The 24,809-nt window shown below is 36.3% G+C and overlaps 2 protein-coding genes across 2 annotated transcripts; one reads left to right on the top strand and one right to left on the bottom strand.

The window, feature by feature from the left end:
• Nucleotides 1-1,905: 1,905 nt before the first annotated feature.
• On the bottom strand, nucleotides 1,906-13,475 carry LOC121369145 (protein LIAT1-like). The gene is made up of 2 exons (XM_041494019.1): nucleotides 13,017-13,475; nucleotides 1,906-4,975 (listed from the first exon to the last, which is right to left on the bottom strand). Exons 1-2 carry the CDS (start codon nucleotides 13,201-13,203, stop codon nucleotides 4,275-4,277), a joined length of 888 nt encoding a protein of 295 aa, XP_041349953.1. The 5' UTR covers nucleotides 13,204-13,475; the 3' UTR covers nucleotides 1,906-4,274.
• Nucleotides 13,476-13,576: 101 nt separating this feature from the next.
• Nucleotides 13,577-23,434, top strand: LOC121369144 (exonuclease V-like). The gene is made up of 3 exons (XM_041494018.1): nucleotides 13,577-13,673; nucleotides 19,964-20,242; nucleotides 21,826-23,434. The coding sequence occupies exons 1-3, from the start codon at nucleotides 13,580-13,582 to the stop codon at nucleotides 22,584-22,586; spliced, it is 1,134 nt and encodes a 377-aa protein (XP_041349952.1). The 5' UTR covers nucleotides 13,577-13,579; the 3' UTR covers nucleotides 22,587-23,434.
• Nucleotides 23,435-24,809: the final 1,375 nt, after the last annotated feature.

Raw genomic sequence — 24,809 nt, 5'->3', positions numbered from 1 at the left:
CATTGGTTAGAACGAGAAAAAACTCAATCAGTTGAATGGATCCACCGAGGTGGTTCCATTCTGCGACGCAAACACCTCTTCTTTCTTTCTTTTAAGTGCAGGAAGGTACCTTTTGGGAACATGGGACATTTGTCCCCACTTGTCTAGAGTAGACCCCATTTCGTCAAGATAGATTTTGACAAGGTTATGTCAAGGTGTATCTTGATTAACAAAAGAAGACCCCTATTACTGCGCCCGTAGTCTTTTCAACCTCACCTTCATTTTAGGCCAGGTACGGCCCTGAAGTGATTCATGATACTAGACATTGATGGTTGACAAGATTACAATTGTACGGTCGTATAAACTGAAGGTGATAAGAAGCAGGAACTAACCGGTGGTCTACACTCCAACGACAGTAAATACGATATGATTTACCAAGCATTGTTCTACCTTGCCGCACCATTTAAATTTATCTTGCCCTATGCTTATAAAACTATTCAGGCTTAAAATTCGGGTTCATACTGTAAAGCTATTTCTGTGGTATACAATGCAGACTAAGTTAAGGTGTATTTGTTTAACGACACCACTAGAGCATATTGATCTATTAATCATCGGTTATTGGTTGGATGTCAAACATTTGATAATTTGACGTGCGCTGGCTCCAATATAGACTACAATTTCTCGTTCCAGCCAGTGCACCACGACTGATATATCAAAGGCCGTGGTATGCGCTATCTTGTCTGTGGGATGGTGCATATAAAAGATCCCTTGCTAGTAATGAAAAACTGTAGCGGGTTTCCTTTCTAAGACTATTCATCAAAATTACCAAATGTTTGACATCCAATAGCCGATGATTAATAAATCAATGTGCTCTAGTGGTGTCGTTAAACAAAACAAACTTTTTATCATATACTAATTTTAGATACTGAAACAAGATTATTCAAATATCCATAAAAAAAATAAAAAGATTAGGATAGTCCTCCACGAGTCCAAAATATGTTAACCTCGATCCTGACCCGCGTACCCGACATTTACACGAGATGATAATCAGACTAAGAAATAAAGTAAAATAGCATTATGCATCTTAATTCCAGCGCTGAACATGGATGTCAAATTATGCCACATTCTGCATACCACACATTCCTCTTTTGTTTTCCCTTCATGTATCATAGCCCTATAACGTAACCGGCGCAAATCATATGGCAAAATGACGTTAAAAAAAATTATAATTAAATTAGTTCACTCATTGTACGGATATACAAGTCCTGTGAACGGACTCGGCCCGTGCCCGAATACTCGAGTACTCAAGTAGACCCTATTTTCTATGCAGGGTTGGGTTCCCATAAAGACACTTATTTAGATATTGGGCAAAATTACTGCCCAACCAAGTTTGGACATGGTACAAAATTGCCTGAAATTTGTGCCGGACATTCGAGCAGGCAAGCTACAAATTCTGCCTGCCTGAATCAAAATCTACCGGCCTAAATGCGACCGACTAAAACTAATAGGTTAATATAAACGAATAAGAATTGTCGGTCCGATGGGACAACTGGTATAAAATAATATCCCGCCCCCTGGTAATGCCGACCGGGAAAAAACCCGGTCGGGACAACAGTATTTCGAACACTATAGAGATGATTTGTCATATATTTGTTTAACAAAACTATAAAAAGGTCAGGAATAAAAACGTAGACAAAATCAGCATATTAAAGCCCAGTCCTTGTGCTCAAAAACACTCGATTGACAGGAGTGTTTACGCGTATGTGAAACCTGAATCATGCGTATTATGGATTACGAACAAAAGGGCAGTCTTAGATAATCGGATATATTTAAATGATTTTTAAAATTATGTTTGATTTTGGGGGATTTCTTGTTGGGCTGTTTAAAGTAATACTAACACCAAAACAACAAATTCATTAAATTGATTTTTACAAATAATTTATTTTATAAATATGTGATATTTATTTCTTTTATATATTTCACAGTGAGCAAATAAATTATGGAATGAATATGAATATAAATGATACGCACACAGAAAAAAATGTATACCTATAAATACGTCTCATACACATTACAGAATTACCTAACAAATACAACTGATACACAGACATATAAAAAATAAACATATATATTGTATGTTGACATACATAAATAACGAGTAAATTTGTATACCTTGCTGATTATTTGCAGTGTTTTTTATAACAAAAAACAATCAATATGAATAATCATTATGTGAATACAACTGACTACATTAAAATACTTGCAAAAAATGATCGACACATTTATGGCTTATAAAGCTGAAAAAGATTAAATACGTGACTGAATATGATGAAATACGTGAAGAAGCTTGAATAGTAGTAACAGAACTGCAAACAGTGCGTGTTATGTTAAGAAAATAGAAAATGGAATGCATCTAAACTCATTTGTTCATTCCTAATATTTCTAAACCGGCTACATGTTTGTAAAGTTATCTTAATGTTACGACCACCTTTTACGGGGATCTCTTCGCATATATACATACACGTACATCCATCGTGCATAAAAATACATGCACATTAACCATCTAATAAAGATCGCTTATAGTGGATCCTGTGGGCAACTTATACACAGGTTTTGTTGAAATTAGTATTTATGGCACTAAACATATATACAAACTGCTGTTAAAAAATCGTTTTACTTTAGTTATATATATCATAATTATCAGCAGTAGCATCTGTAAATAATTTCAACAGATTACCATGTATCATGACAAAACACACAAATAAAAAAATATCTGTAGTTAAAAAAAGAAGAAAAAAAAGAAGTGAGGTATGTGTATGATTGAATGTGGTTTTTGGTCATAAAATCTGTTGCTTCAGCGTAAGGCACACAATATTTGGCACAATAAAACGAGACTCACAAATAAGAGATTCAATATCAATTTATCGACAGCAAAAATGCTAAATAAAAATAAAATAAATTGTATTATAACCAATTACATGTACTCGATTTAAAAAGCATGTACCTGTTTGTTAGTATGCGTATGACCATTTTAGAAACAGGACACATCACCAAATGTTGGGAGTCGAAACACGAAGTTCAGACTCCAACGTTATCACAATCCAGGCATATATGGGACGGCACTTCTCTAGGATTGGGTGGCAGAAGGGATTTGCGCTGGACAGTATTTACCCTAAAAAATGTTAAGTCCTACATGTACCCCCTTAGACCTCCATAGCACACCTGTGTGGTCATTTTATAATTCAGTTTGAAACAAAGGAAACATTGTAATGAAAGTTACAGCCTCAATCGAAAATGTAAAGTGGTCATAAGCATGTTCGTCCATCCGCAAGTCAATATAACTGAGCACTACCTCACAACACATCATTCTGTGACTTCACTTGGTCGATTATTATTATTATTATATATTTGTAGTACATTTACCTTTGTCAATGTAAAACAAGACTGCAGTCAATTATAACAGCCCACTGTCATTTCTATTATAAACCAGTCATAATATCCAACAGCTGTCTGACCTAATACCTCATGTCTCCCAGTTTCAATTATAAAAGTCTTGGGAGGGGAAGTGCTTATTTGACCACAAGGGCTGATGGGAAGGATGTACCGTCCTGGGAAGTGGCAGTCCTCTAGCTTACAAGTGAAACCTGAAAACGATTCATGGAAGTGGCAGTCTTTCTAAAGGCAAAACACCTGACGATAATTCATGGGAGCAGCATCGACCTAGTAACAATATTGTAAAAATTCCTTTTGATTCTCTTGTACAATGATACGATTTAGAAAGTGTTAATGGTTTTGTTAAGATTCATAAAAATACGTCTATCAACTCAGTCTTAAAGAGTCATGTGAAAACACTTACACCGCTACAGTGACTCAGGCTTTGTAATATATTGTCTACATTGATACGTTGACCATCTGGTTAGTATACTGAGTAGGGATTCTTATACTTAAAAAAGTTTTACATAGTAAGCCATTCATGACACTTCAAATTTACGAAACACTGCATTAACTTAAGGAATGTCTGGCATGAATTTCTATCTCTGTTAAGTCGGCATTCAAGAAACAAAACTGATTAAACTGGTTATAAAAACTGAATGGCACTGGTATGGCACTAGAGTGCAAGCTCTACGAGTCTTAAGTATCATAAATGTTGGACCATAGAAGTAACCAATGATGCATGAAATCCTGTTTTGATTGTACATATCAACTGTTTCAAATTAAATAATTATATAATCTGTCTATTTTGCAAGGTTTGGTGATGTTATATTAAAACTAAAAGAATATAAGTTTTATTAACTCTACACGAGTCTGACTTGTGGAAGAATTGGCTGACTGTAACTGGGTCTGGGTCTCAGCGAACGGACTGTACTCAAATTCGTAATGACAGACTCGCGTAAAGACTCAATTCCGGAATCGGACACAGGCGAGCCATTGGACGTGTAATTCAACACCCAACCAAGACCTTTGGAACTGGCAGCTGCTAGATAGCGTTTCCGTCGGTTTATCTTATACTGCTCAAGTCTCTCCTGTTCGGCATCAGAGTCATCCAGCGCACCATCCCATCGCATGTTTTCATTCCTCTTTGGAATGTCTACACTTGCTGAATGTAATGGAAGTATGACGTCCGAAGAATACAAGACCTTCACATCAACTTTTTTACCTTTAGAACCATTTTTATTGGAGTTCTGTCCTTTAGTTCTGGGAGTCCTAGAAGCACCAGATTTGTTTTTTAAAGTCAGTGTGGCAATCCCAATGCTGTCTACTGGAGACTGGAGAGACCCCAGCTCTCTTTGAGACAGTGATTCCTTTGTGAGTTCGTCAATTGGCACCAATTGTATGTTTTTCTTCAGCACCTGGTTCCTACCATCAGAAGAACCCCTAGAGGATTTCTGCTTGGTCTTCCCCTGCGGAGGCTCCAGTTCAATGCCTGTTGCCGACAGCAGAAGTCTGTCTTGCTTTGATTTAAGTGATGGCGATGGAGAGTCAGTTTGACTGGAATCTGGAAAGAAAAGGAATATTTGTTTCATAAAACATCAGCATATTTTAAACTCTATTTTGGTGTTCAGAACTTGGTCCAGAAACCAATGGCAGGCTTCTAGGCTATTCCTACTGAAAATTATCAGTGATTTTTGTATATACTTTCATATATACCCAGAACAGTACATCACAAACTATTAACATAGCCAGGATTTTATATTTGGGGGGGGGGGGGGGGGGGGGGGGGAAGTGGCATACACTTATGCATCATGTTGTGGGGCTACAAGCAAATATAAAAGGTGTTGCCAGTGCAGTCATTGGATACAGGTTGTCATGAAAAAATTCAAACCCATCAGTGGTGATCAATCTTACAACCCATTGTTCCTCAGGTAAGCAATAAACCTCAGGAATCCACGTGTATGAATAAACTGATTAAATTTCCGAGTCAGTGGTTTGTTTTGTTGGGGGGGGTGGGGGGGGAGGGAGGGTGTTTGGAGGTGTTTTTTTGTGGGGGTTTTGTTAACGCATGGTAGACAAAACAATTTTGGAGGCAATTTCACTGAAGTTTTTTACGCAAGAAAAATAATCTTGCACTCATAGGTTGCTGTTCCGTATAAAGTTCCTACCACAAAGAAATGTTTTGGTATGGCACTATGGAATTGAATGCAATCACAATCAACAGGGGGTATGGAATGAATGAATGAATGTTTAACGACAACTCAGCACGAAAAATACATCAGCTATTGGGTGTCAAACTATGGTAATGCAAATAAATAAAGTGATGATCAACATCAATATAAAAATTCAAGACCCAAACAAAAACAGCGTAAAGAACTGTGCAAAAACACAAATATCACAGAATTTTACGGATACTGAATTTTACTCAAAACTTCAATTTTGTGCTGTATTGGCCATTTTAAACTGTATATACTTTTATATATAACTATTTTTATAATGTCTATATTATTATGTATGGTTGGTGATGGATGAATGTTTTATTACTCCGAGCTGATAGTTGGGGGTGCGTTATCTGGCAGTAACAACCCCCCTTCTCGCCGGTCAAATATATTGTATAAATCGTTTCAATTTTTAGTTTGGTGTTTATTTTTTAAATTAAATAGGTTACCAGAGTGCTCTTTTAAATATGTGTTTTTTATGATACGTTATTTATGTTTTTAACCTCTTTTTATAATAGGAAATATGAATTTAATAGGGCGGTGCGCTGCTCCTATCCTAGGGTATGCAACATGGTTCTATACCATACTTGTATGCGCTAGGTTTTTAAATTAAAGTGGTGCCAGCGTCTGATGAATGACATAACGTTCTGTTTCTCCAGGATTATAGAGAGGCGCCCCTGGACTTGGAATCGCCAGGATATGTTTTTACATTGCCAGACTCACCAGACGCTTAACTTTCCCTGTTTCTGGTAGAATCGTTGGCCCTTGGACCTAATTTTTGATGGGGGCACCGAGACTGGAGGGCACGACGGTTGGGTTGGCCTGGGGGGTGCTGGGTGGGTGGGGATACTCCACCGGAAGATGGTTAGGGCGGTAGGCATAGGCGGTTTTGGCCGTAAGAGTTGTTAGGTTTGTCCGGGGGACTGCGCCCCCCCCCCCCCCCCCCCCCCCCCGGAACCTTCACCGGTTTCGGCCACACCGAAGTCCCCAATACGATGGGTGCCCCTAAGTAAAACATATCTCCCTATTAAAAAAAACCTCCTGTGGCTGAAGCCTAACCTCCTAGTCACCTGCCACCCCTATTTTGAGGGCTAATTAATATATTTAAAAAACATTTTAAAATATATTTATATTTAGGACTGCTCGATCTAAATTTGCGTTACAAATTGTTAGTTGTTTGCTGTATATTAAATATTGTTTGGGAAAATAACGCACAAAATTATTTATTGTAAAGTCCTTTTTCCCTGTTTGTTTAAATATCAAAATTGCCCCAGTAATTGTTCTGTCCCAGGTTGGACTACTGGCATCCGGTGGCCGAACCTGGGATAGACATGCTCGAAACCTTCGTGGTATAGGAGCATGTCAATATTTTATTGATTGATCAAAGAGAATGTTACACCCCTGCACCACGGTGAGGTTACAGCACACTCAGGGGCAGGGAGTATGGGGGATTCCCCAAAAAGGAAAATGGGTTAAGTTTCGGGTTAGGGTTAAGAATATCATACAGTAATGATAAGAGTAATTAATTTTGTCAAAAGGTTGACTTAAAAAACAAAATCTGCAATTTTTGCAGGGTATGGCACCATAACCCTCTGGCAGTACATGAGTATTGACAGTAGATTATCAGTATTGACAGTAGATTATCATTTTCTAATTTCAATGTAGTTGTGAATCAGTATACATAGCTGTGCATTTACTGGGTGTTTTATAATCAATTTTAGAATTAATTAGCCAAAAAGGCTTATTTAATCTCAGGATAGAATGGCATTCATGCCATACTAAAACATGCTAGGGTAAACACCATACAAGGAATGTCACCAACGACAGTCAGGTATGACAGAATTACAGATAAATATTACTTATAGTTAAAAGTTTGGGGCACTTTGATGTTATAAGATGCTATTTGGTACAGTGTTTCTTGCATTGTTCTAGACCCCTAAGAATAGTAATTTTCAAGTATTAAATTATAAAAACACCGACTTGAGATAGAATCATCATGTCCCACAACACCCATTCACAAGAAAACTTCATATGTGTTGGGAACCATGCACATGTATCCCAATATAAAATCATGTGTGGGTATATATATGTATTCCATTAACAATGTGCTTAGAAATATTGGTGAGGTGCATGTATTTGTATTCAACCCATTAAAATGGTCACCATTTGCTGCCCATAACTGCTATAAATTGCACCTATCAGTTGGTGGTAGATATTACGCACACGGTCTAGTTATGGAAGTCAATCTCCAAATCGATTGTTTTTTAATCAGATCAAGGTAACTTTGAAGGTACGTACAATGTATTTCAGGGCTAGCTCTGGCACTCGCCAAGTTCGCCAACTGCGAAATTTAAAAACAATTGGCAAAATTTATTTTAATTTGGTGAATAAATTTCTTGTAGTAATTGTTACTTCATTAGAAAATACCTGGGGTTTTGCAATTTTTAAAGTCTAAATAGATGATTTGGCGAAATTTTCTGATCACCCGGAGCTAGCCCCGTATTTACAATGTGAACAAAAAGGTCAATGACATAGATATATAGAACTACTTGGAGCATGAAAACCAAGTTAATATAACATGACTGAATAAAATAAATTCACCAGACAAATCAAAATCCAAAGTTATTAAGCTAAATATTATCAATACTGAGCTCTTTTTAATATTTTCAACCTTTTGTGACCTTCTCAATGTCCTATAAGATAACATTTTTTTAAAGAAGGGTTTGTGGGGGGTTTCTGGAGTTAATATGATGTACCAGTATTAAAATGATATACTAGTTTTAAAATTAAAGGAACTTTTTTTAAAAATAATTTAGTATATATAACAGTATTTTGAAACCTGGTTTGAAAATGGGAAGAAATTTCTTATTAATACTTGTATATATAACAACTTCCTATTAATTTCAACACACAGATTTCCAGTGGCCACCTCATGTTATTTCGTTAATTAATTACAGTAACCCGATACATTACAAGAAATACATTTCAATGCCCCATGGTTGTCAACAATATAATATATATTATATCAATGACAGCCAGTAGTGCCTATGTATAGCACAGCTCAGCTGATAAATGACCATATCCCGGAGAGCTGTCAGAGTGAACTCAGGAATGTTGTTCGTCTTCCATTATCTATTATCACAGTGCTAGTATCAATGACTTGTTTGTCAATGTTCATACAGGTGATACATGTATCTGCATGTTTGTTCTAGCCAAGTGTTTACTGAGACTTAGTGACAGCAATAGTACATATCATACATCAGGTGCGGCTTTTTGTTGTTGTTGTGTGCATAGAGCAATATATAATGCATACAAGACTTTTAACATGCAGACATACATGTATGTATCATGTACAGTGGAACCTCGTTAATCTGGACAGTATTGTTTTCCAAAAGAAAATCACTGGATAAATAAAATAATAAATTCACTGTAAAATAAATTACTTTTTTTTTAAATCATGCTTTAAAAGGACATTTATGAGGTTGTTGCAATTTTTAAGATATTATCAACTAACAGACTTTTTTTTTTACAATTTTAATGATTGTAATTACATATCAGAGAAAAAAATTCTGCAGAAAATATTAGTGGCTGTATATTAAACGTGTTTCTGATCGTTCTAATATTTTTACTAGGTTAAATGTCATTTGATTTCCTAAAATAAGTTTTTTCGTACATACGAAAATGTTTGAAGACAAAATCCAGTTTGAGCTTCTTACAAATATTAACACGACCAGAAACACATTGAATATACAGACACTGATATTCAAAAAAAAAAAAATTAAATAATATATAAGTTTAATCGTAGAAATATTTTATTAGTCGGAAACATCTTACAATGCAGCAAACTCAGGAATGTCCCTTTACTACTTTGGGTCTTCTAAGCTAGTATTGGGAGTGGCAGTCCTCCTATAAACAGTGCAGATGGGTGAAACATCCAGTTACAGATCTCCTAGTGGAGTGGCAGTCCTCCTATAGACAGTGCAGGAGGGGTGAAACATCCAGTTAGATATCCTAGTGGAGTGGCAGTCTTCCTAGACAGTACAGGAGGGGTGAAACATTCAGTTACAGATCTCCTAGTGGAGTAGCAGTCCTCCTATAGACAGTACAGGAGGGGTGAAACATTCAGTTACAGATCTCCTAGTTGAGTGGCAGTCCTCCTATAGACAGTGCAGGAGGGGTGAAACATCCCATTACAGATCTCCTAGTGGAGTGGCAGTCCTCCTATAGACAGTGCAGGAGGGGTGAAACATCCCATTACAGATCTCCTAGTGGGGTGACAGTCCTCCTGTAGACAGTACAGGAGTGAAACATCCCATTATATCTCCTATGGGATTGGCAGTCCTCCTAAGGACGAGCACCTGATAGTGGATCATGGAAGCAATCATAACTTTGACTAATAGCCTTTCGATTCTGCTTTGTGTAGAGATATGATTTTGATCGGTATGGTAACTTTATTCTAAACTGATGAAAATTATTTGCATATTTTTCTAAACAAACCATAAAGCCTATCGGTTGTGCAAATTGACAAATTGATTAAACATGATTTCAGTATGAAAAATGGACGTTAAAAAGTTAATTATTTTAATTTACTGTATTTTCTGTTTCATCAACAGTTAAAATTGGGCAAGTGAATTTTTCACCATGGCCAGTGAATTTTCAAATCCACTGGCCCTATGGCAAGTGAATTTTAAAAATATTCTAGAACCCCTGGATCAAGGAATAAAGTTGTCCAAAAATAATCTGTTTGAAAAAAGATGCTTACGAACACCAAAAAAAATCATTTAGAATCAGTCTTGGTCTATCTTAAACACTCAGGACAGTATGAAGTCTGCTTCATACAACTCTATGTCCATATATAATATTCTGGTTCGCAGTATTCGCAGTTTTAGGACCACTGTACAATGCACCATTTGTCAATTCATATACCATGGTTTTTGGTGTGGGTTTTTTTTTTAAATGCCTTAAAATGGTACATGTACATTAGCATTTCCATAGCTTGCACTCTTCTGGGAATCCCAGTGATGTACATGTAGTACTTAAGGCATTCTAGCTAATCACAGTACTCTATTCCATGGGCTATTCCAGACTCGAACACACTATCATGGTGTGGCAAAATGGTAAAAATGGTAATTGTGTTTTCTAGCAACTCCCTGGGAACTTGATTAATTAGTATCCTATATAAATATATAGCCTGAGTATTCTCAGGGACAGCTCTTGCACTTGCTAAATTCGCCAATTGCGAATTTTAAACATATCTGGTAAATTTTATTTTAATTTGGTGAAAAGAATTTTATGTAATGATTTATATTTTGTTGAAAATAATGGTGGGTTCTGCAATTTTAGGAATTTAATATAAATTTGGTGAAATTTTCTACACACAGAGCTTGCCTTGACTTCTATTCCAGGCACATGTGCAGTAATTTTATCAAGTGTGAGTGTGGGGGAAGGGGTTAGACAATGACGAGCAAAGTTTATAGGTGGTCATGCTTAAAAAATCTAATTATTTTTAAAATGAAAATGTGCTTGAGCAGGGGAGCACATGCACTTTATTACCACTCTGTCATCAGGAAGGAAATATTTTATTTAACGACGCACTCAACACATTTTATTTACGGTTATATGGCATCAGACATATGGTTAAACAGATATTGAGAGTGGAAATCTGCTGTCGCCACTTCATGAACTACTCTTTTCGATTAGCAGCAAGGGACCTTTTATATGCACCATCCCACAGACAGGATAGCAAATACCACAGCCTTTGATATACCAGTCGTGGTGCACTGGCTGGAACAAGAAATAGCCCAATGGGCCCACCGACAGGGATCGATTCCAGACCGACCGCTTTACCACTGGGCAACATCCCGCCCCACTCTGTCGTCGGAGATAGTTACAAAAATGAAGGATATTTGCCTACCAGGTGACCAAGTACATATGTATGCAAAGAATCCCACTCTAATATGTACAACAATAATACTATGTTTGACATTAAATACACCATTATACTCATCATTTTCAAGTTTGCCGATAAAATCACTAATATGTACAAGAGATGGGATCATACATTTTTTTTTTATAATTTTGATTATATTTTCGATATTTGGTCCATGGTTCAATTTATTCAAGATACTTTCCACAAGTACATGTACATCAGCTATCACTCATACATTTTAATAAACTACTTTGTATTTTAAGATCAACAGCTTATATTTCTAAAATAATTATAAATAAACGTATCATAAATTGTGAGGGATCGAGATCAGTCAGTAGAACACTTGAATGTGTTGACCACAGAACTGATCCATCTCAGTCAATCCATATTCTCTGATTGGGTATTTTTCCATCCCCACCATTTCATGGACAAAACATGGTACAATTATTTTGACTTGTTGTGTAGCCACTTTGACAATGGTGGTTTATTTTGTATTGAAAAATAATATATACTTATTGCTGGCTTACTGGGATTGATATGATTACAGAACATTGCAATGCATGCTTATTTTATCTTTCCACAAAAACCAGGTACATTTGTTTCTCTAGTTCTAAGACTCATTCCTGATGTTACACATTAAGTAATATTACGTAACCACCGGCTCTCCAGAGGGCATATTCACTGGAATGGAACAAAATGGCTGCACATATTATATATAACAGCCGTCACATTTAACCATTTTATTAATTAAGTATAATAATATACTTGTTGACGTTAAGCAATAATGTGCATTATGTATCGTTGAATATACATACCAGTCCAAAGGCCTTGCACGTGCATTCCTTTAATATTATGAACTGTGAACAGAAACACCTAATACAAATACTATAGTTACATATAAAGACGTTATACTCTTTATTATATAACTTTACTAAACATATCTGACATTATTGTTTGGGGATACAGGGCTTCTAGAATTTTTGTAAAATCCACTAGCCATGGGATCGGTGATTTCTTAAAATTCACTAGCCACAATTAAAAATCACTAGCCCTACTTTACTTTAAGTTAATACAATTTTACAAAATAAGAATTAATAATCAGATATGTCACCTAAAGAGGGAGATAGAGCTTAAAAACACTAATATTGGAGGATTTGGGTAGGGCAGGATATTCATATTTACAAAATAGACTTAACTGCAAGATTTGACCAAAAACATATTACAAGCCATTTGGCATAGCAATGGTAGTTATTTACTAGTCCAACATTGAATATCACTAGCCACGGGAGTGGGGCTACCATAATCTAGAAGCCCTGCAGGATACCTGTGCCTTAGGCTTAGACTAGCCTCTGACTAACTATCGAATGGTAACTCAGGCTACTGGTTTACTTAATTATTTCACCACCGACCGACTAAAGCTGGTTCAACTAGAACTATGGTTCATTATAAATAATTACCATTCTGGAAGTCTTCAAGCATTTGAACACCTTCAACTTCTAATCTCTGATCAACACTACAGTCACTTCCCTTGACATCTGACTTGCCAGAATGTTTTCTGTGTTTTCGTTTCTTTTTAGTTTTCTTCACCTTTTCACTCAAAATTTTTCTAGGCGATTTTTGATTTTTAGGATCCATAGTAACCATACACCTGGTACTTAGAAGAAATTGATTAATCTTGAATGATACATATTACAAATAACTTAATATATAAACTATAAATTCCAAATATTAAAAAATGCATCAATAACTAAAGCCTCATCGTTGCTTCCGAACTCTCCCCAAGAAATGTTGTTGATAGTGCCGAATAACGCATTTCGACTAATCCGCACAATTATATAACAATACAATCTATTTGATCTCAGTGACCCTATAAGACATGAAATAATACACACAAATGTTTTTCACATTGATTGTTCTAAACGTAATTCTGCGAGAGATGTAATAAAATATTTCTAGCAGCATTTTTAATAACGGATATAAGCGTATTAATCTAGTGTAACTAAGAGGAACTATTTTCAACATGTCAGCCCCCTTACGAGTAGAAACAAATATTCATGATGATGATTTGTGGAGTGACGAAGATGATCTGTTGCTTTTAGAAACGTGTACTGAAAGTCAGCACAATACTATTGTATTTCTTTTATGACTGTAGTTCCAGTTCAGTTAATAAAATGTTTAGTGCGTACATTATGAAAGATGATTTTGTGGGATCATGTTTCCGTTTAGGTTCTATTATCGGGTTTCATAATTATATGGAGATACCAGACGTTTCGCTCCTACCCCATCCCTCCAAGCCAGTTCGCTTCCAAATATGATGTCTGTTCACCCCCAAGTGCATAACCAGTTCGCCCCAATAAAGGTACCAGTTGGGTCTCCCATAAAGGTACCACTGTGTCGATGTGAATGTGTGGTCTGGACCCATCTGTCACATTCTGTGTGTGCCGAGCTTCCTCTATTTTTAATTTTAGACGATTTCGCGCACTCCCATGTGCAATTTTAGATGCGCGGTTTGACAGTTGTCGAACTTTGACTGACTTGATTTATCCAAATCGTGGAAAGACAATAACCCCCTCCCCCCTAAAAAAGAAACATACACTTTAACATGCCTCTAAAGAAACAATGCAATAATTGTTTGAAAGTAACAAATAATTGGGAGTTGGGGGCGAACTGACAAATACTTGGGGGTGAATCAACTTGAGGGCAAAGAAGAAATGTTTTATTTAACGACGCACTCAACACATTTTATTTTCGGTTATGTGGCGTCAGACATATGGTTAAGGACCACATAGATATTGAGAGAGGAAACCCGCTGTCACCACTTCATAGGCTACTCTTTTCAATTAGCAGCACACAGGATCTTTTATATGCACCATCCCACAGACAGGGTGGTACATACCATGGCCTTTGATATACCAGTCGTGGTGCACTGGCTTGGGGGCAAAACATCATGGATTCATTAAATGGTATCATTTCAATATTGACAATGACCCAAAAATACAAAATTAACTGTCTTTAAGGTTGTCATTTATATCGGTTCCAATTCATCTTTTGGCATCACTGTTGGATTAAATATACTGAACCCAAAATTTTTTTTTTTGATTTTCAGAAATATGTTTAACAGTTTAAAAATTGTTTTTGAGAAATAAGTTAATGTTAAAATTAATTTCAAATATTCTCCTTGTCATCTCAGAATTTATAGATTTGACTCCATGTGTGTAGTGGAACAAAGCGACAATGGGAAAGTTGATTTGCATGTGTATGCATGACTCAACATGTTCTGCATGTTTTGATGTGGATTTGTTTTTATCAGTTCATAGACTTATAGTCAATAAGAATAAATGTAAAATTTTGTAATTTATTAAAATTAAAAAAACATTTGGCATGCCTAAAATGCCAAGACATTTACGTGAACATGCCATCGGCATGTTTGATGCTGGTAGAGGTTAGTAGAGCTGTTGGGAGCTCTAACCATGCTATTCGGAATCATCTAGACAGGACATACCAACGACTTACAACGTCTGGGATGAGACAGACGTGTATGGCATTGACTCAACCCGCCGTGGAACGTCAATGAACTTCGACAAGCATTAATTGAGGAATTAAAATTAAATAATATTCCACAGCCAGACATTAACACACTTGTCAGTTCCATGCAGGATGCGATGCAACGCAGTCATCAATTCGTGAGGTGGCCATACCCAATATTAATGTGTGATTTTTGTTTATGATCTCTACAACATTTTATCAATAAATTCTTCCTTCTATCATAAAATTTGGGTCATATGTCTTTTCCAAACAAATGCACCATAGACCACTCTTCCAATATAAATTTATATAAACATATTTTGTGTTGTTTTTAACATTTCCAAATACATGCTATCAAACTTACCAGATTTTTCTTGTTTTTGGTTCAGTATATTTCTCAGGGCTAGCTCTGGGTGATCAGAAAATATTGCCAAATCATCTTTAAAATGCAAAATTTATAGCTGTTTTCTAATAAAATATTAATTATTACATAAATGTTTTTCGCCAAGTTAAAAAAATATTCGACAATTTTTCTTAAAAGTCACAATTGGCGAGTGCCGGAGCTAGCTCTGATTTCTGTTGTGTAAATAGATATGTCACATGTGGTTAATACACATTGCAAGACTTCTTTATTTTACCCCCATCATATTTGATAATTAATTATATGCATTAATTAGCATTATGTCATTTGTAGTGCTTGTTGCAAAAGTTCGTTAATTACATAAAGTTCTCAGTCAAATGGGGGATAAAACCATTCCCATAACTTACTCATTCTATAACGTCCATACATCTTGCTCATCAGGGGTGCACAAATCGGTTCTCCGCGCGCCCGGAACAACCAAAATATGTTGCGGGCAACCATTCTTTGTCAAACAGTTGCTCGACGGGCTACCAAGAAAATAATAAAACAAGTAAAATGAAAAACAAAACTTCACGACACTCGGACAGTCACGGGCAATTCAAAAGTATCGAAACTGATAACTTGACTGACAGGCTATATAAATATCCACCCTAACGCTGCCATCCACTCAGTGTCCATCGTGTATGATTTTGACGAGTTCATTGCCGACAGATACGTTTCAGAATGGTGGCTATTAGCAAAGGGCACAAGACATGTGAAAGGCCACAAACTACACCAACAACCATCCAGTTCTGAGCTAAAAATTTGGCTGAGCCATTTTCAATCTTCCGATGTGAACAATCGGTTACATAATCTATCCGACACCTAACATATAATAATAATACCAAAAATTAACAGGGATCTCGCGACTGGTAACGAGTAGCGGTGTCATCAAGAATTCAGCATAACAATGTTTGCTTATTTTAATAATCACAGTTATTAATTTTAACGGCAACATGTGTGAAAGAAAAGTCTGAAAAATCTGTAGCATGTTATTTTAACTTTGTAAAGTCTTTGAGCCAAAGTAATAAAAACGGACCAAAATTGCGTGTCAGTTTAATACACATGCTAGTTCAGGGCCAAACACAAGAAGGCTAGGGCCGAGTTGAGCTAGACTGAGCAAAACAAAATCGTCCGCTAAACTGGTTTATGCGCTTCACGTTAAACCCAATATCCACGTCGGGAACCAATCACATAGTTCGCGAACGTTAGGAAAACGTTCGTTGGCTGTTCTCAGTGTGCATATAGGTCACGCCAATCTAATTAAAATTAGCTCCACTATTACATGTGGATCTAAAGACAGCCAGTTGGAGCTCATGTCCACCAATCAAAACCTTACTTGCAGAATCCTGCCAGTGATTTAAAAATAATTTGAAAACATTCCGAATTATCCTGAGGGTATACGACATGTTTCGTGTGAATTACGAATGCCTTAAAACATGTTTTATTTTATAAAATAAATAATTTGTAATGTAAAACTGAAGACTGATTTAGTTTTTTTTTAATTTTATAAATAAATAAATAATTTTTAATGTAAAATTGAAAACTGATAACAATGTGTACGTATTGGTATGGTTCGCTGTACTGCGGCCACTAAAATAGACTCGCCCGATATTTTTAGAATTTGTATGCTCCCAAATAACGTTATAAAAGGCGAAGTGTGATTGGTCAATATTCCGCCTGCTACCGATTTGATCGGGCTGCTGGTGCTTCCTTGCACCTGCCAGTGCAGGTGGTCCCTCCTCTCCCTTCCCCCCCCCCCCCCCCCACCGTTCCTGTCATGGACGGAGGAGCCGGCCAAGGCCGGCTCTTGTGCCCACGATAGGCGTGCGCTACAACAGCTTGTTCTGAATGTGCACGTAAAACCCAATGTCTTGACATGGTCAATATTTAAATTATTATTTACAGACGAAATGTTACCTGGACATTGGGGACTACGCAGTGTTGTTAGTTTTAAATCACTGGCAGGATTCTGCAAGTAAGGTTTTGATTGGTGGACATGAGCTCCAAATGGCTGTCTTTAGATCCACATGTAATAGTGGAGCTAATTTTAATTAGATTGAGGTCACGCTTGCCAGTCAGCCGAGACTGTTGCACGTGTCAAAAGACATTGTTGTGGACATTAAACAATACGATTACACGCAAGTAAATCTTGATGTAAATTTGTGAGAGAAAAAAACACGCCACCAAATAGTTGTTCGCATCAGTGAATGCTTAATTGCTGTTTCGTTTGTTTGTTTCCGTTGTCTTAGTTAATTTCGCACTCATGCATTTTGCGATCGCGGGAAAGGAACATGCAGTATTTATACAAATTGCGGTTAAACGTACACTGAATACAATTAGTTAAAATTTGTTAGATAAAATATTATATAAATTTGTTGACTGAGGTGACATCTCAAAAGTTAGCTAGATTTTAAAAAGACCGTAAATTTGAATTCATTATCTTTTTAATCAAAACCTTTTAACGTAAATGGATAGTTGTCATAACGTGATGTCGGCATTCTTAGGCTATGTATTTTACAAGCTGAAATCAACAACAAGCATTTAACACGACGCGGAAATCAACAAAATGGCGCAAATTACGAAATTGTTGGGGTGTGGAATAGATGGGTTACTTTAAACTACAATTAAAAGCAGTTCAAACCAAAATAAAGATTGCTATTTTACAGAAATAATGAAAAAAGAAGAAGAGTACTGGCTCTCCGATTTTTATTAATGCCATAGGCGTTAGAATTTGGGGTGTGTTTGCAGAGGGCATTGGCTTCCAACTCTGCATATCTCCCCTCACCCACTGAAAATTCAAAGTAATATATTAACTGCTCCTACCCCCATTGCTGTCTTTGATTTTGATCGGGGATAATTTTGTTATTCAGATGTATTCCAGTTTGTACATAATTAGCTGAAAAAGATGCATTTTCATATTCATATATAAATACTCTATACAGTACTACACAAAACAATTTTGGCAAAAACATTTTCATTATGGCAAATAAAAATCCCATTTGGCAATGTTTTTGGCTACAGGTATTGTTAATCCTGGATGAGCCCCGAGTTCATCAAAGTATTATATGACTGACAGCCCAAGTGAGATCGAACCACCTCTGTGGATCCATTCAGCTGATTAGTTTTTTTCTCGTTCCAACCAGTACACAACAACCGGACAAAAGTCGTGGTATGTGCCTTCCTGTCTGTTGGAAAGTGCATTTAAAAGATCCCTTGCTGCATTAGGAAAATTGTAGCGGGTTTCCTCTGATGACTACGAGTCAGAATTACCAAATGTTTGACATCCAATAGTTGATGATTAATTAATCAATGTGCTCCAGTGGTGTCGTTAAACAAAAGAAACTTTTTTTCAGCCAAAGCGAAGATAAATAATGTTAAAAAAGAAATAAAACTTAACTGATAAGTAATGATATTAATAAAAACATTTCAAATTTCAGTTTCATTTTAATGACAGTTCAAAATTAAATTCATAAAACATTTTATGAAATATGTGGGCAACCAAGAGATGATGTTGGGCAACCAGACTTCAGCTACTGGTTGCCCACCGGGCAACTATCACAATTTCACATTTGTGCACCCCTGCTCATGCAATAATTTATAAGCAGTGTGCGAAATCAATCATTCTGTGGAATGTATGAATGGTATAATTTCATAATCACAAGCTATTATTAAAAATGGTATATACATGTATCATACACCTGCCTATACTTACAATGTATTTTACTTTAACTATTTGCCCAAATGGACCAAGTGTTATTTCAAAAACAATATGTACTATGTATCAGAAGTAAAAATACTTTGATATGATATTTACTTCATTACGATGTTCACATACTTTATCACATTACTGTATTGTTAGGTAAATTTAAACATAACTATTACAAAATATCTATCATTATATCTTTTTATACATTTATGTGATGTAGGTTATTTTAATGATATTTAACCTGTAGTTCTCATAAGTGGGGTGCAGTTGTTCATAAATATATTTGTATACCAGTAATGTTTTATATTATTTATGTTGTAGGTCAGTTTAATGATGTAACCTTTAGTTTTTATAAGTGGGGTGTAATTGTTCATAAATATTATACACATGTATACCAGTATTTTTATGTGTTGTAGGTCATTTTAATGATGTAAACTGTAATTCTTATATAGGTACAGTTGTTCATAAATATCATATATAGGGCCTACCAATATTTTTTATTAATGCGCTATCTCTCGTTCCTGCCAGTGCACCAGGACTGGTATATCAAAGGCCGTGAAATGTACTACCCTGTTTATGGGATGATGCATATAAAAGATCCCTTGCTGCTAATCGAAAAGAGTAGCCCATGAAGTAGTGACAGCAGGTTTCCTCTCAATATCAGTATGGTTCTTAACCATATGACCGACGCCATATAACCGTAAATAAAATGTGTTGAGTGCGTCGTTAAATAAAACATTTCTTTCTTTCTTTTTATTAATGTGTTGTAGATTCTGAGGTTAATTGCCTGGAACAGCCTGAAACCCATCCGTCAGACTCCTCGACTGCTGCATCGGTGAAGAGCAAAAACACTGCTGATACAAATAACACAACGTCAAGTGATCATGAGCTCCCTCCACTGCAGAGGTATCGTCCAAACTACCTGTGGGTGTCCGACCTCACAAACCAGAAATGGTGTGAGCAGAAGATGGTGTACTCGTTCACTGTTCCCGTCCTCGTGGAGGAGAATCCCACCATGACAGCTGGCAGCACCTTACATCTTGCTAGAGGTACACAGGCTTCAAAATAAATATTGGAAGCAAATGTTTTCTTTAACAACGCACTCAACACATTTTATTTGCGGTTATATGGCTATGGACCACATAGATATTGAGGGAGAGAACCCACTGTTGCCACTTTATGGGCTACTCTTTTCGGTTAACAGCAAGGGATCTTTTATATGCACCATTCCATAGATAGGATAACACATACCACGGCCTTTGATACACTAGCCGTGGTGCACAAAATAAATATTGAGTCTTGTAACCCATGTACATGTTACCACAAAATACAGACCAGGGCCCCGTTCCACGAAGCGATCTTAACCCTAAGATTACCTTAAAGTGCATAGCTACCCTATGCACTTAAGTTGATTTTAGGGCTAAGATCACTTCGTGGAACGGGGTCCTGGGCCCCGCTCTTTGAAGCAATCTTAGCATTAAGATCACTAAATAAATACATGTAACTACTTTCTGCATTTAAGGTGATCTTAGCACCTGAAGCACGGTCAGTCTAGGATCAATCCCTGTTGGTAGGCTCATGGAGCTATTTCTCATTTCAGCCAGTGCACTACAACTGGCATATCAAAGGTCGTGGGATGGTGCATCTACAAGATCCCTTGCTACACGGATGGAATAATATAGCAGGTTTCCTCTGTAAGACTATATGTCAGAAATTACCAAATGTTTGACATCCAATAGCTGATGATTAACATATCAATGTGCTCTAGTTGTGTCATGGAACAAAAACACAGGCATGAAAATAAGTAATGTGTTTGGTAACCCATGTTACTGGAGGGAAGGAGGCTGGTTTGTTAAGAGTTACAGTATGTTTACAAAGCTGTCTCCTTTTAGATTCACGAGTAAAATGTATGGCCATTTTGTTTTTCACCAGATGATTTTTTTTTCAATCTAGTATACATTTTTATTGCCTCCAGAAGTAAAAATTTTTAAAATATAATATAATAATGTTGGTTTGAAATTACATTTCAGTGACAGAATAAGTTGTGGGTATTGATTGATAGGCATTATACAAATTCAGAGGCTTGTGGCTTAGAATTCCAAATTAAACAATACTCGAGGAGAGGTGTGTATTAAAAAAAAAGTTTGATTTTGCATTTTATAATTGTTAAACAGCAATCAAGAGGTACTGAACAAGACCCTTATTCTATGCAAGCCAAGTTCTCTGCCTGTTGACCCAATAGTGGTTTTACCACATCATGCATTTGTCCAAAAACTACTGTGTAATATTTATGATGTATAGACGATATTTCATTTTTTTTTGTATCTCATCGAGAGAAGTTTGCAATCATATCTTACGAGTCGCACTACACGTCATATTTGACAAAAAACATGAAATTTTATATTTATTACATATTATTACATAACTTATGGCAATTTATCTTTATTTTTAAAATGCCAGCAGCAAAATAGTTCCGGTTTTCTTACAGTGAAGATAACACTTTCTACAGTGACGATAACACATTTTAGAGTGAAATGATAACTGATAACACTTTTATTTCACTGATATTTTAAGACATTTCCCTAAATGTTATATAATAAATTTACATATTTTAATCATATTTATTTTTCAGAGCTGGCTGTGCATGATGTTGTGCGAGTACAGATCACGTCTAACGAAGATATCTTTGCTATCAAGTTGATGAATCTGCTCACTGCCATTGTTGGATTTTTGAATGGTCTGACAGTCGCCCGCGAGGTGCCGATCTTTGGAACCCCATTTGACGAGGATGTGTTAGTCATTGGTGTAATAGATGAGCTGAGATTCGATCCAGAGTCGTACATAATTGACCTGTTGGAACTGAAAACACGAAAGATGAAGTCCTTGCCTAAAGAATCTCAGCTAAGCCAACACAGACTACAAGTGATGGTTTACAAGAAACTCTTCGATGACCTGGTGAAGGGGAAGTTGTCCAAAGAGACGGTTGCCAGACATTTAAAGCTATCTCTGGAGAAGCAGTTCGGAGAGTCCATTAGCAAGCATCTGGAAGACAAGTTAATCACTTCCAAAAACCTGAACAATCTTTTTGATTTTGTCTTCATGAAAATACAGGCAATGACTTGCGTCAGCCAGGTGATTATTGAATACGTGCACCAAGACTCCCATGAGACCATGTTACACAAAGAGGTGTTTTACGATGATGATGAATTGAGGACGCAGTTTGTTCAGTTGTTGAAGTTCTGGAAGGGAGAGAGGAAACCGGTAGGGGTAGACATTGAAGAGTCGTATAAATGTCAGTGCTGTGAGTTTGCCGATATTTGTGAATGGAGAGCACAGAAGGCAGAGGAACATGCTTTACGGCGAACACAACAACAAAACAAAGCTGTTTCATGACATTAGATATGAGGATTTTGAAAATGGATGAATAATAATGGACATCAGTGATGTAGTTGTTACGCTATCGGACTTGAAACTCATAGGTACTGGGTTCGCATTCCAGTACCAGCTTCCACCTAGAGCTTCACAGGGAAGTGCAAAATTAATACAGCAACTTTTTTTTTACCAACCAGTAACAAGTAACCATTAGCCCACTAATGAAGATATAACTGAAATGTGTGCCCTGGACAGTCTACTTGTACCTTACTGGTAATTGGATATAACAGAAATCAAAACAAGTTGATAACTGTCGTTCAGGTTACCAGGAGGTTAAAACAATGTCAATAAAGTTGAGAATGGTACTTTGTTCTCTATAAAATCTTATTTAAACAAAAACTACACCCAATATATTCAAATATATAAAACATATACTCGTACAAGTTAAGTATCAGTACAATGCAAACAGTGATTTGAATGAATAACAAAGTATCAGGGTCTTTGAGAAGGGACTTTAGAATAATAATAATGAGAATTGTAAAATTGATAAATGTGCCATAGGTTTCCGAGACTGTAATTTGTGGTAACCTGTACATGGGTTACCAGACATATTGCTTATTTCACAAATCAAGTGCAAAGAAAAAGAATGGAAAGACAGAAAAAAGAGATTGAACCAATAATTTTATGTATCATTAGTTTGTATGCAATGAAACAGTTGATAAGCCATTTTTTATATTTCTGTACTATGACTCATTTTTACACTATCATTTCAAAACATTCAGTGCTTTTTGCATGTTTTACTTATTACTTTTTATATTAAACCTGTTTTATATATTCCTCTGTTTGTTGTGTTTGAATATAAATACATTTTGCCATGATTCATTGCTGTTATTGTAACTAATTCAGATTCTAATTACCTTAAGAGCTAGAGTATGGTAACCCATTGACCTGAAGGCTTGGAGTTTTAATGGTTCACTGACAGCTGGCTTCAAGGGGGGTTACAGGGGTCCCGTGACCTCCCTTTTGGAGAAAGTATGTTTTATTCATGTAGGCATAGTAGCTACACATATTGCAAATGCTGTACATTAATCTAAGCTCAGCAAACTTAGCAAACACCTAAAGTAGGACTTCCTTTAAAATTATACTAAACCTGGTTTTTTGTCTTGTATATGTCATAACAAATTACAGACTGCGAGGTAGACGAAAAGCTTGATCTTTTCTATGTGGTTAAATAACACGTAAACCCCAAGATTGCAGCTTTAAGATACATTCACTTAAAGCGGAAGTCTCAAAGTTGCATAATGACCCAAATATTCATTTTTCTTGTGAAATGTAAATATTAAACCCTGAATTAAATAATCTCACGCACCACCACCCCAAGAAAAAACAAAACATCTCAATAATTTCATTTACCAGGCCCGTAGGAACGACTTTGGGGGGGGGGGGGGTGTCACTGACGGATTGGGTACAAACTATATATCGGATTTTTGCTACAATGGCAAACATTAATTAAAAAACATTTTTAAAAAGGCTCACAAGTGGGGGCACGTGTCCTCCCCCCGGTTCCTACGGACCTGTTTACTCTCTCTCTCTCTCTCTCTCTCTCTCTCTCTCTCTCTCTCTCTCTCTCTCTCTCTCTCTCTCTCTCTCTCTCTCTCTCTCTCTCTCTCTCTCTCTCTCTCTCTCTCTCTCTCTCTCTCTCTCTCTCTCTCTCTCTCTCTCTCTCTCTCTATATATATATATATATATATATATATATATATATATATATATACATATACACATGTATATATATTTATTATTATTATTGAAACATCTAATAAGGATGTGCCAAAGGATAAAACGTGATGTTACATTTTGGACTGGCTGTTTTTTTTATGCATGAATATTTTTAATATATTTTATATGTTTTGCATCATCAGTCCTGCCGGTGACGGACATAGTTCTGCGCTACCTTTATTCTTTGTCAGGCGCGGATCTAGGGGTGAGCGCTGGAGCTGCATGATTCAATGGTATTTTACCATTTTCCGTTAAGTTACAAACTTTGCCGAAGTAAAGAGGTTACCGTACCATAAAAACGCCAACATTCAGGACTATGACATGACGTCAACAATGCTTTGACGTTTTTATTTAATATCCTTATTGATGTCAAAGCGATACTATGTACATTCTTCTGAATATAGTTTTAACTTCTAAAATGTGCAAACGGAATCGCTTTTTGACATTTATAAGCATATTTATTTT

The sequence above is a fragment of the Gigantopelta aegis genome, chromosome 3, assembly GCF_016097555.1.
Source record: "Gigantopelta aegis isolate Gae_Host chromosome 3, Gae_host_genome, whole genome shotgun sequence".
Classification (NCBI taxonomy): Eukaryota; Metazoa; Mollusca; class Gastropoda; order Neomphalida; family Peltospiridae; genus Gigantopelta; species Gigantopelta aegis.
This window is presented reverse-complemented; position numbering and strand designations above follow the sequence as displayed.